This window comes from Octodon degus, unplaced genomic scaffold (assembly GCF_000260255.1).
Source record: "Octodon degus isolate 3935 unplaced genomic scaffold, OctDeg1.0 scaffold00257, whole genome shotgun sequence".
Taxonomy (NCBI): Eukaryota; Metazoa; Chordata; class Mammalia; order Rodentia; family Octodontidae; genus Octodon; species Octodon degus.
Window position 1 is genome coordinate 2,202,969 of NW_004524833.1, and position 12,019 is coordinate 2,214,987.

General features: G+C 40.2%; 1 protein-coding gene and 2 pseudogenes across 1 annotated transcript; 1 reads left to right on the top strand and 2 right to left on the bottom strand.

The window, feature by feature from the left end:
• The first annotated feature begins 1,048 nt into the window (after window positions 1–1,048).
• LOC101561385 lies at window positions 1,049–1,381 on the top strand (annotated as a pseudogene).
• A 1,817-nt stretch (window positions 1,382–3,198) lies between these two features.
• Window positions 3,199–5,410, bottom strand: LOC101561789 (annotated as a pseudogene).
• A 5,829-nt stretch (window positions 5,411–11,239) lies between these two features.
• Window positions 11,240–11,762, bottom strand: LOC101587805 (bromodomain and WD repeat-containing protein 1-like). Its single transcript, XM_012512693.2, has one exon. It carries the CDS (start codon window positions 11,760–11,762, stop codon window positions 11,400–11,402), a length of 363 nt encoding a protein of 120 aa, XP_012368147.1. The 3' UTR covers window positions 11,240–11,399.
• Window positions 11,763–12,019: the final 257 nt, after the last annotated feature.

A 12,019-nucleotide genomic window follows, 5' to 3' on the forward strand; every position in this document is an offset into this window, starting at 1 on the left:
AGGCAAACATTCTTTTAAACTGATTCTTTTACATCTACTATACCATTCAAATGTTTTACCATATTACCTGGTTTCTTCAAAATTTGAGATCAAGGGTACAGCTAGGAAAACATTTTCTAAATAAATAGAAACAAAATGATTTCTTCAGCTTTGATTACAAGGTGGCATTAAAAATTTACTCAACAGAAGTCGAGTAAATTTGGGGGGGAGGGAATCATCCTTTTGTGCAAACAATGCTAGCCTTCTTTTAAGCATTAAAAGAATAACTGCTTAAGAAATGGCATAACCAATAATCCTACACCTACATCTCTCTTAAAATAATCTATTTGTACATATGTGCGCAGATTTAGCAACTTAAAGCCCTAGAGAAATGTTCAGAATGGCCTACTCTGAGGCAAAGTGAGAGTTCGTGGGAGTTGTCATTGGCAGAGCTTACCAACAGGGCAGTCTGCAACAAAACTTGCCATTTCCCTCTTTATTGCTTTTCTTTAACACAAAATCAAATCAAGCACTTAATAGTGGACGACAAATCACATCCACACGATTAGTTAAGTAGTCTTACAGTTAAGTACATCTGAAAGACCAACGAAATCAGTGTTTACCTTTATAAATTTCTGAAGAAACCATTAGAAAGCTTATATATCTCTTTACTAAACAAAATAGGGAACGGTATCACGTGGTAGTAGAATAACATTTAAAGATTAAAAATACATATATCTACAGCAGCATTGCTCCTTTATAAATAAAGAATATGAAAATGCAAGATCTCTAAGGTATAATGAGAAACTCAGGTGATGTTACTCAACCACAGTGCTTGGAGTTGGATTTAAAAAGCTATTGTTGCTCCAGTCGCTGAGGCCGCAGAGGACTCAGCTGCCTCCCTCTTGAGCCCCCTGCTTCCCGGCGATCCGTCTCCCCCATCCCGTTTCCCCATCCCTTAACCCTCTTCTCCCCGCTCATCACCCCCTTCCTCCCCCAACCCCTGCACACCTTCTCCCGCAGCCGCCTTCCGCAGGCCTTTTCCACCGAGGAAAAGGAATAGTATCTTATGTCCGCTATCCAGAACCTCCACTCTCTTCGACCCCTTTGCTGATGCAAGTAAGGGTGATGACCTTCTTCCTGCTGGCACTGAGGATTATATTCATGTAAGAATCCAACAGAGAAACGGCAGGAAGACACCACACCAAGGGATCTCTGATGATTACGATAGAAAGAAGCTGGTGAAAACGTTTAAGAAGAAATTTGCCTGCAATGGTACTGTCATGGATCCACAATAGGAGAAGTAATCCAGCTCCAGGGTGACCAGCACAAGAACACATGCCAGTTCCTGGTAGAGACTGGACTGGCCAAGGATGAGCAGCTGAAGGTTTACGGGCTTTAAGCGCTTGAGGCTCATTGACGCTTACGTGAGGATTTCCTCGCAATGAGTAGAGCGCCCCTTCAGTCCCTTGTCACCAGTTTAAAAACCTCACAGCTTGTATAATGTAACCACTGGGGTCCGTTTCACTCGTGTAACTCCTTCATGCAATAAACTGAAAAGAACCAGGCACAAAACAAAACAACAACCCCACCAACCAACCAACCAAATAAACCTATTGGTGCTTATTAATGTGCCTGGAGCAAAACCACTTTCTGTTGGGAAAAATCCAACTGCAAATATGTGTGCAAAACACAGGAAAAACTTCTCAAAGCAGTTTAAGTCAGCTCATCTGTAATGAATATTCTAATCACGAAATATGTTACAAATACATCTTTGCAATGAAAAGAAAATAGAAATAATATTTTCTGGCTTTTTTTTTTTTTTTTTTTTGTATAGAGACCATTTTCCCTCTCTTTGCAAAGTGGCATCTTAAAAATCTCAAACTTGTTCTTCCCTTCATTTACAATCCTAATGAAAATGTGTACAGTTGAAGCTTTCATGATACTAGTTAATTGAAAGAAAGCAACAAAAAGAGAAAAGCTTCAATTTCTAAAAAAAACCCAAAAAATATAATTACAATAGAATTTTCCTTCCACGAGAAAATGTCTCCCAATTGCGAAGTACAAAAAACAGTCATCACAAATGCAAAGAGCATTCTACTTTAAGTATGTGAAATGATTTTTAGATTCATTCAGCAGATTTGTAAGACAACTGTTGCAGTTAAAGGTACTTCCTTGGAAACACTGCTTTTTATGTTCTAACTAGAAAATGTTTTAGTAACATCAATAAAACTGACATACATGTAATGCTGTGTAAAGAAGCGAACTGGAAGCCTGATACAAATGTCCGTGTTGAAATCATTTACTTCGTATAACACTGCCTGTTTGGAATCGATGATTAAAAAAACAAAGTACAACTCTTCCTAGAGGCGGAATTCCCCAGGATGCGATCTCAGTGTTTATCCATAACATGGGACGAGATCTTTTCGGAGCTTCCCCCCCTCTGTTTCGAAACTCCTGAGACACCATCTGTTTCCAAAGCACTGAACTCATTTGCTGTCTCATTTTGTTCTTCAGTAATTTCTTCATTTGCAGGGGAAACAGAGCCTCCTTTTTCTACTTTTTGCTGCATTTTATGGAGCTTGGTAACAGCTTTATCTATTGATACAATGCTAGAAGATTAAAGCCATACATGCTGATTAGGTGAAGAATGACATTTTGACATAAATTCTTCTAAATTATTTTATGCCCATCGTTTTCTACAAACGGCATACAGGCATGATTCCTTTGATTTCCAACAACAAAGCCGTACTTCCTAACATAGAGATGCCATGTTTATCACTGTTTTCTCCCCTTCAGTGACATCAGAAAATTCTTCAGTTTGAGTAACTGTTTTTCATTTAGCCATTCCTGATCTTTTTCTTCTTCACTGTCTATTTTCATTTCTCGTGGATGGAAAGGTAAACAGGTGTCACTGTGGAAGGACAGACAATGATGACCACTACCATACCTTCATTGCTGTTCCACCACTCCATCTTCAGAGTCAAGAAACTTAGATCTGCTTGCTTTGTTGGTTTGGGCTTGCACACAAGAATATGTGCTGTGATAGGTTTTGCCTTTCCTGATCCATTGTAACTAAAAGCAAATCTAGGTTGGCGATGGATATCTTGAGGATTTCCTGCATGGGACCCATCTTAACATTCACTGATAGGAACATCTCTCATCACATCTTTTGCATGCTAAACAAAATTGAAGATACATCTGATCAAGTATTCTTTTTTGGTCAGTTTTCATTTGATGTATCTTCTTTCTTTTCTTGTTTGTAGAGCTGCAGTCAGTGTTTCTTTGACAGCAGTAGTTTGTGTAGGTTTATCTGAACCAGGTTCATTTCCTTAATGGAGACTGAATTTCTAGGGGCCAGAGGCTTGGCAATAGGAGCTGTAGACTTATCATTGGTTTCTCCCGTCTGATGAAGAGTGAACTACGGAGCAGGTCCCTGAGAAAATATTTCAAATGGAAGTGGTCTCTTCCCATCAGAAATAGTCTCCCATGTTGTTCTTTTCTTGGTTATTGGGCATTCTTCCATTTCCCACATGGCTACTTCATATTTCCCATCTAAAAGCTGACAGCACCTGTGTTTGTCAATATTGTCATTTGTGCAACCAATATCTCTTCCCCACTGTCCTGATTTCCTTTTCTTCTGACGGTAAGTTCTTCATTGAGATGAACATGTTCATTTGCTTCTCCATTTATCACCAGATTGAGCTCTCTTCTCCTGGGCCAGTCACTCATACAGCAGGGAGTAAGACTTCACCACATGGCTGGTACTGGGCTCAGATTCATTACTGGGAACTTGAAGGGATGAGAAGCTTTCAGATTTTGTTTGAAGTCAGGATATCAAGTCAGCTGCTTTTTACCTGTGTGAGCTTGCCTTATTGAACAACTCACATCCTTTTTTTGTGGCAAACTTTGGCAGGACTCTCAAGGTAACAAAATTTGTTCATTTTCTGAAGTGTGTGATGGCTTATTTATTTTATTGAGAAACAAAAATCAATGAGACAGTTTCAAAATTGATAAATAGGACAGTGTCAATAATTAATACATTGTATATTGTTGTCTTCCTGGATGGCTTATTCTTGTGGAAGAAACCAATAAATGTAAGCTGCAAGTGAGCTGACAAGCTGCAGGATTTTTGCTTCTCAATTTCATTTCTCTGCTTTTGATAACATGACATCAACTTTAAATGTTTTCCTTTTGATGTTTGCTCTGGAATTTTGATGAGACACACAAGTAAGAGTTTTGTGCCACAGCACTGGTGCCATGAGATTTCAGGGGTGAAGGAATCTATAGATTTGTGTTGCTTTCTCAAAGGCTTAGAGGAAGAGGCTGTGGTCAACCTGGAAATGCTCTATTTTTTACTTCTTGGCCAGTAACACTGTATCTCTGTCACCTCTGCCATCTCTGCCAAACCTCCAAGCCACCTTCCCCACCCCACCTGGCACAGGGTTCTGAGCTGTCAGTCCCTTACATCAGTCCTTCTGAGTGCCAGCTTCCTCCCTAGCCAGCTAGACTTCAGCGGGCTTTGGTGGACCAAAGGGGGAAGACAGACAGCGGGAAAATGAGGGGAATGAAAAGGGGGAGGAGAGGAGAGAAAAAAGTCTGAATTTTAAAAACAGATGATTAGGGGCTGGGGAGAAGGCTCAGTGGAATAAGTGCTTCCCTGGCAAGGGCAAGGGCCTGAGTTCAATCCCCAGTTCTGGAAAAAAAAAAAAAAAAAAAAAAAAAAAAAAAAAAAAAAAGAAAGAAAGAAAAGATGATAGATTCCATATAAACACTTGTTCCAAGACACTGTGACCACGTACAGTAAAGGTTTTTATTTCCTGGTGACTGAGTTTCTCAATGATTTTTACATTTTGAACTGAAAATACTTTATCAGAGCTGCTTCAGAACAAGATAGCTTTGGGTTGTTCTGTGACTTGAATTTGAGGTTTCCCTTAACACCAAAATAGTTGTGTTAGGGCAAATTCCCTTTTCTGTGTAATCTGTGACTGGCTTGTGTGGCTTGGACAAGACACCCCTTCAGCTCCCAAGTAAGCATGGAGGCCAGCACGTGGGACAGTTGAAAATGAGCACATCTCAGAAACCAAAGGATCAGAAATATGAGTGGGCTAAGGCACAAAATGTACAGTGTGACAACATAGTGGGCTTTTGATAATGCTGAGAAAGGCTTTTTTGCCAAGATAAATCTGTGTCCACTGGCCAAATCAACATAGCCATTCTCTTTCATCTTGCAAATGAAAGCCACATTTCTAACATAAATAGAGCTTGTATAAATAAATGAATATGCGATACAAGTCCTAATCCTACACTTGAAAACCAGAGGGAAAAAAATCTGGACGTAACAACAAAGGCCTCATATAGTGACAACAAATTGGTTGCTGGAGTGTTTTAGTAAATGTTATATGCTTCATGAAAAAAATCATACATCCATACTTGCAAATGCCAGTAAAAATTTATCTCAGATCAATCTGAGATTAAAGCAGCTCTTTCATTTCCAATCTGAGTTCCTTTATACCTTTCTGTGGTTGTTTCTTTATTTCAGAAGCCATTGATTCATTGATTTCAGCTGTGTGATTCCCAATTTGTTCTGTGTCCTCTGCACTCATTGTGGGTGGGCTTGGGTTCTGAGGTTGCATTTTGTTTCTTCTCATTGGCATTTTGTGTAGCACTGTCTTCTGACCTTCGTTGTAGAGCTTTGGTGCAGTTATATCCTTAGCACCTACTGAAGTTCAGGTGTAGATCTACAAAGTTTGGATTTATCCAGCTGTGCCTGGCTTGGGTCTGGCTGCTGTGCTCAGTTCCTTCCTGCTGCCGCCCTTGGGGGTGAACCTGTTGTGCCCCTCTGGCAGGATGTTCTGCTCCTGGACTAGCTGGGTGGTTCTGTCCCCTACTCTCTCTGAAGGTATTGCAGCTGCAGGGTTTCATGCCAGGCCTGTATGCCAGGCCTGAGCTGAGTCTGGAGGGGACAAGGTGGAGTAGGGGGGAGAGGAAGCTCTCCCACACACTCACCAGGCCTAGGATAGAACTGGATCTGGGGGTCCCCAGAATGCGGCAGAAATTCTCACTGGGCGGGCAGGGTGAGGGGGTGCTACGGAGTGGTAGGAGGGTTCCAAGGGGGTGGAAGAGGGTCTCACCCACGCTGTGCCTGGGATGGGACCATCAGGTCCCGCTGGTGCAGGATAGCTGGAAGCTCTCCCACACACTTACCGGGCCTGGGCTAGGACTGGATCTGAGGGTCCCTAGAACGTGGCAGAAATTCCTACTCGGTGGGTGGGGTGGGGGGGGTGCTGCGGAGTGTTGGGGGAGGCATAAAGCAGCTCTTTCAAAAGGAACAGAAGCTTCTCTAGGAAAGATGTTGCTCCTAGTGAAAATCTTGAACAAGCTGATAAAGATATGCTCTTTCAATATGTAAATAATAACTCTACAGTAGTTAAAGATAACAAGTCCAAAGCTGTAAAGTCTGAAGGTGGGCCCTGCAATGGTTCTGCTCATATTGAGTGCTTTCGTGTTTCTCCTTACATTTCTATGCGTGAAGACAAATCTTCTGTCTGTCGTTATTGAGCCCAAAGAGTTCAAGAAGTGGTAGCACATGCCTATAAAATCAGCATTCAGAAGGCTGAGGCAGGGAGGATCCTTCTGGATTTGAAGCCAGTCTGAGCTACATAATGAATTCAAGGCCAAGCTGAACTACAAAGTAAGACCCTTCTCAAAACAAAACAAAACAAAAAGGCCAGATTGCATCACGGGAAATATGCTGGAAAGACTGTCAGAGATTATGTTGCTGCTTCCTTATTAGGATGTAAAGTGGAGCAACTGTAAAAAGTTACTGTAAACTACCAGGTTTTAATTGAGCCAAAATTAAATCATCTCTTCACCTTAGTCTGAGTGATGACAGGAATGACTCCTTAAAGGTTTCTACCTCTACTGCCTTAAAGTACCAATGCATAAGAAATCAGTAGTTCATGGTATGAAGATTTGGAAGGCTAAAAATAATAAAGAAGAAGGCACTTGTGTTATAGTCAGAGCTTCAAGCAGAAATGTCTGTTTAGGAAGTACTTAAGTAGCCTGAGGGATACACTGTGAACTTCACAGGTCTTTTGCTGCAGGGGATGCGCTCTGAAGGACCCCACACCTTGTGTTCTCTCTCCTTGGCCCCAAGATGCACCAAGTGCAACATCCTGAAAAGCATCCTGCAGAGTCCAGTGACCTATGGGCCATAGCATTCAAAATTGGAGATGCTTTGACCCTGCCAATCTGAAGAAAGAACAACTCATCTCCTATGACAGTATGATTTAGGTCCAGGAGAAACTAGGGAATGGCAAGAGATAGGTACAAAATAGTGGGCTAAGTTATTTTATATTTGGATTGCTTCTGAAAAAGATGGAAGGTCTTGGGAAATCCCCATGTAGTTCTTTATTTCTGAAAATCTCAGAAACTATGGTAATTAGAGAGGCCCATTAGAAAAAAGAAGTTGATATCGCTGATGATTCTGTCTTCAGAGTGACAAGGGTCTTTCCCACTAGGTGAATGAAAACAACCATATTAGGTGGGGTCCTCAAAATCCTCTCTGTAATCTGAAGGCAATGGATGCTCAGGAACTCTACCAGAGGCCAGAAAGAGGTTTATAGATGGGCTTCAGGCCCCTGTGACTCAGTGGCAGGACATGGCCTTTTCTGTGCCCAGTAGAGCAGAGTGGGAGAAAGATAAAAAGAGAAATGCTGAAGAAAAATAACCTTCTTTTCCCACAGTGTCTAATCTGCTGCTAATCCCATCCAGGATATTTTTCTTTTTTCTTTTAAAAAAGGGTATAAAATTGCCTTAAAACAGAAAAACTACAAATGATACAGAATTCCACTTAATAACATAATATGAATTGGACAGTGTGTGTTGTAATGCATAGACTTGTCTTCCAATGAGTTATTCATATAAGCAGATACATGTATGCAAAATTGGAAGAAGAAAATATAATACACAAGAACTTAAGAGGAGAAACAATTGAAAAAAGGAGACAAAACAACTTAAGCATTGTCTGCTCCTTTCCATAGACCAGCAGAAATTCACAGTACAGTTGTCCAAGCCATCCTGTTTACATACATAGATATATCTTTTTCCCCTACACCATTTCCTGTCCTCCTCATCTCAGTAACTCTTTCCTTTTGAATAAGTATCTATTGTACCCTTCAAATTTCATTTATTTATTTTTTTTTCAGATTTCATGTCATGTTCTATTTCAAGTTCTTACATGAAGAAGACATTATGATGTTTGCACATGACGGTCTGATTTATTTCACTTAAGAGTATGGTCTCTAGTTGCATCCATTTACCAACAAAAGTCTCATATTTATGAGAAATATTGTGTATTTCTCATTGTGTAAAATACAATTTCTTTATCAATTCCGTAGTTGACAGGCATCTGGGTTATTTCTGGGATTTAGCTATGACAAATTGAGCTGCTCTAAAATGGGTGTACATACATCATTGTAGTATCATGTTTTCACTTCTTCTGTAAAAATACCCAGGATGGGAATAACTGGCTTGAATGGAATCTCCAATCCTAGCTTGTGAAGGATCTCCACATGCTTTCCATAGTGGTTGTACCAGTCTGCACTCCCATGAACAGTGGAGAAGGTTTCCTTTTTCACAATCCCTCCAGTATTTATTATTGGCTGACTTCTATTTCTTTTCTTTTCTTTTGCCTTCTTCCATTTATGTAATTGGTACAGGGTCTCACTACACAGCTCAGACTCATAGCGATCCTCCTGCTTTCAGTCTCCCCAGTTCTGAGATTATAGGTATGCACCACCACATCTGGATGCAGTCACCAGCTCACCACTCCCAGGGGCAGGGCTGGCGTGGCATGAGGGACCAAGGTTCAATCCCTGATCCCTGCACTTGCTTAAGCAGGCGCTTAGTCCACTGAGCTATTTTGTCAGCCCTTCTCATCAGCCCTTGGCTAATTTCTTGATGTTAGCCATTTTCTTTCTGGGGTGAAACAGAATCTTAGTGTTGTGTTAATTTGTACTTCTCAAATGATTAATAATGTTGAACATTTTTTCATATATTTATTCGTCATTTGTATTTCTTCATCTGAAAACTGTGTATTCATCTCATATGCCCATTTTTATATTGGGTCTGTGAATTTTGAGGCCCTTATTTTTTTAATACTTTGTATGTTCTAGATAGAAGGCCTTTGTCAGAGGGCTAGTGGGCTATAATTTGCTCCCAGTTTGTTAATTTTCTTTTCACTCTGTTGGTATGAAGTGCAGAAACTTTTCAAAAAGATGAGATCCCAGTTGTTCATTCTTTAAAGGATTTCAGATGCAGTTTAGTTTTTGTTCATGAGCTCTCTACCTACCCCTATGTCTTTAAGATTTCTGCCTACATTTTCCTCCAGAAGATTTAGTGTTTCAGTTTTAATATTTAAATCCTTTACCCATTTTAATTTATTATTTATTTTATTTATTTATTGTAATAAAACTGTTTGTTCAAAGTACCAACTAATATACTTTAACAGAAAAGCCCTGGAGGTTTATTAGACTATTTCTGAAAGGGAAAAAAAATAAAACTTAAGACAGCTCAGATACAGCAGCAACAACAACTAACATTTGTGTAGCACTTTACAATTCACAAAGTGCTTTCCATATACATTATCTCATTGAATCCTCACAATAACCCTGTGAGGTAGGTATTTTTGCCAATTTATAAGTGAGGTAACTGAGGCTCCAAGGTTCCAGGACCTTTAAAGAGATCCACTGTGAACAATTAAAGATGGACCATAAAACCACATCTTTTTCTCCAAGTATCATTTAATGCCAAATAAGTATTCCTTTTTCAATGCAGAATTATACCATATAATATCAAAGATGAAAGATCTTAGTCACAACTGCTCCAGCTTTTCAAAAATGGAAACTTTCTTGAGGCAATTTTTGATTTATATGAAAATTTTCTTAATTAACTTGTTCCATTTTAATAAATTTAGCCAATAGCACCATAACTTTTGTCTCCTTACGAAGTACAGACAAATGAAACAGCTTTCCCCTTGTTTTAGTATTGCAGATGATCCTTTAGAGAAGAGCACACATGTAGGATCTGGGAATCTGAACACTAATTCTAAACTCCCAACCCTCCTTGACTTACAAGCAAATTCACACAGGAAAAAAAAAGTTCTGTTCTCCTCTGTAGGAGACACAGCACAATATACATCATAGCAGTCATGCTGTGGTAGAAATTAGCTTCTTCACAACTAAAAGATCAAGGAAGGGAAGGCAATATACTAAACCTCCACTGAGCCTCGGGTGCCCCAAACTAACAGGCATATTGTTTTTACATGAATGAATGAATTAATTATGACTATCATGACCAAAGAGTTGTTACAAAGCATCTGCTCATGCCACTAGTACAAAACAAACAGAAATATGGCCCTATCCTAGGGCAATTTGCTGAAGGGTCTTCTAAGCTCTGCCATTTCTGAAGTGGGTGTTCATCACAGAACAACAACAAGGAGGCTGACACAAGAAAACAAAGGAAAACAAGCTACCCAAGTAGCTAACTGTAACAACCTGCAATATAGTAATTACAAGTAAATGGGACACAGAACAGTTTCCCTAATTAAAGCCACAGTGTGGCACAGCTGTGGAGCACTAAAAAACAACTGAAGCCAAAAAACCAGTCTGGCATGGGACCAGGAGGAGGACTGTTCTTTTTCAGAAGAACTTTACCCTGGTGGTGCCTCTGAAAAGGAGCATCCCATCAGCAACAGCTCTTTGCAAAAAATAATCACAGGATGGATGTGATGTATGTTCGGGATCAGAAGAACCAACAATCTTTCCATTAGCAGTTTAGCCACAGGTATACATACATCATATCACATACATATACTTAATCTAATTCATTTATACCAAACTACAGGAAAAGAATAGCAATTTCCAACATTTTACTAGCACATAACTTTGCAGAAAAACTTAATGAAAAAAGAATCATGCAATTTTACATTTTTGGTGCTCGTTTTCAAACTGCTACCAAATTTAGAAAATCGCTTGTGCCTTGTAACAAAGGACTTCCAGGATCTAAATACCAATAAAACACCTCTAGCATTTAAAGAGTTTATTAGACACATACAATTACATTCAGTGAAGCTATGAGTGAGCTACAAAATGGAAAATTAATAACTCATTAATAAAACCTGGAACACATCTCAATAAATTCAAACGTTTTAGCATAACATCTCTTTACCAGTTTTTTTTTTTAATGCAGAAGGACCCATTAAACATTTATGTAATAAAATTCAAAGTTCTATGCTAAATGCAGAGAATGTTAGTGCACAGCATAATGTAGTTACATATCACCTTTCTTCCGCAACACTTACATTACTTCACAATTATAGTGATTATGAAACTATTAATACAAAGCAGAACACGTCTTCAAATTAAGGTACCTTTTGCTGTACGTAGCAAAGACTGTCTTCCTGCACCAAGTAAAGAAGTAACTTTTGAGTTACTGGGTGGAATTTCTTTATCCAGCATAGGACCGATGCGCTGGCAGATTTGCAACAGGTGATCAGGAGCCACATGCTTATTAGACAAGACCAATTCCTCGTAGCTCCTGCTGTGCTCTGTGCCCTCCCAGTCCAGCCTCTTCCACAACAGCTGGTACTGCTCCAGCTCTTGCACCAGCACCTGGGCGGCTCTGTGACACGGGCCGGCCGACAGGTACCGGGCAATGAGAAAGGAGAGTTCCGGCTCCATAAGGTGAGCGGGGCGTTGGGCGGGCGATGGCTCCGCCATGGCCGGGCGCAGAGGCAGAAGCAGGAGAGAGCGAGCGGGGCATGTAGACCGCGCTGAGGCTTGAGCGGGCCGGCCTTGATTGTAGTTTAGTGCATGGTGATAGACATGAGTCTAATTTTAGCCTTCAGCATGTGGACAGCCAGTTTTTCCAGCACCATTTATTAAAGAGGCTATTTTTCTTCCAGGGAGCGTGAAAGACATGGCCCCTTTGTCAAAGGTAGGGTGACTGAGTGTGTTTGTAGTTATGTCTGTTTTTT

What these genes read in the sequence shown, in the direction of transcription:
- LOC101587805 (XM_012512693.2), bottom strand. Translation starts at nt 11,762, where the DNA reads ATGGCGGAGCCATCGCCCGCCCAACGCCCCGCTCACCTTATGGAGCCG.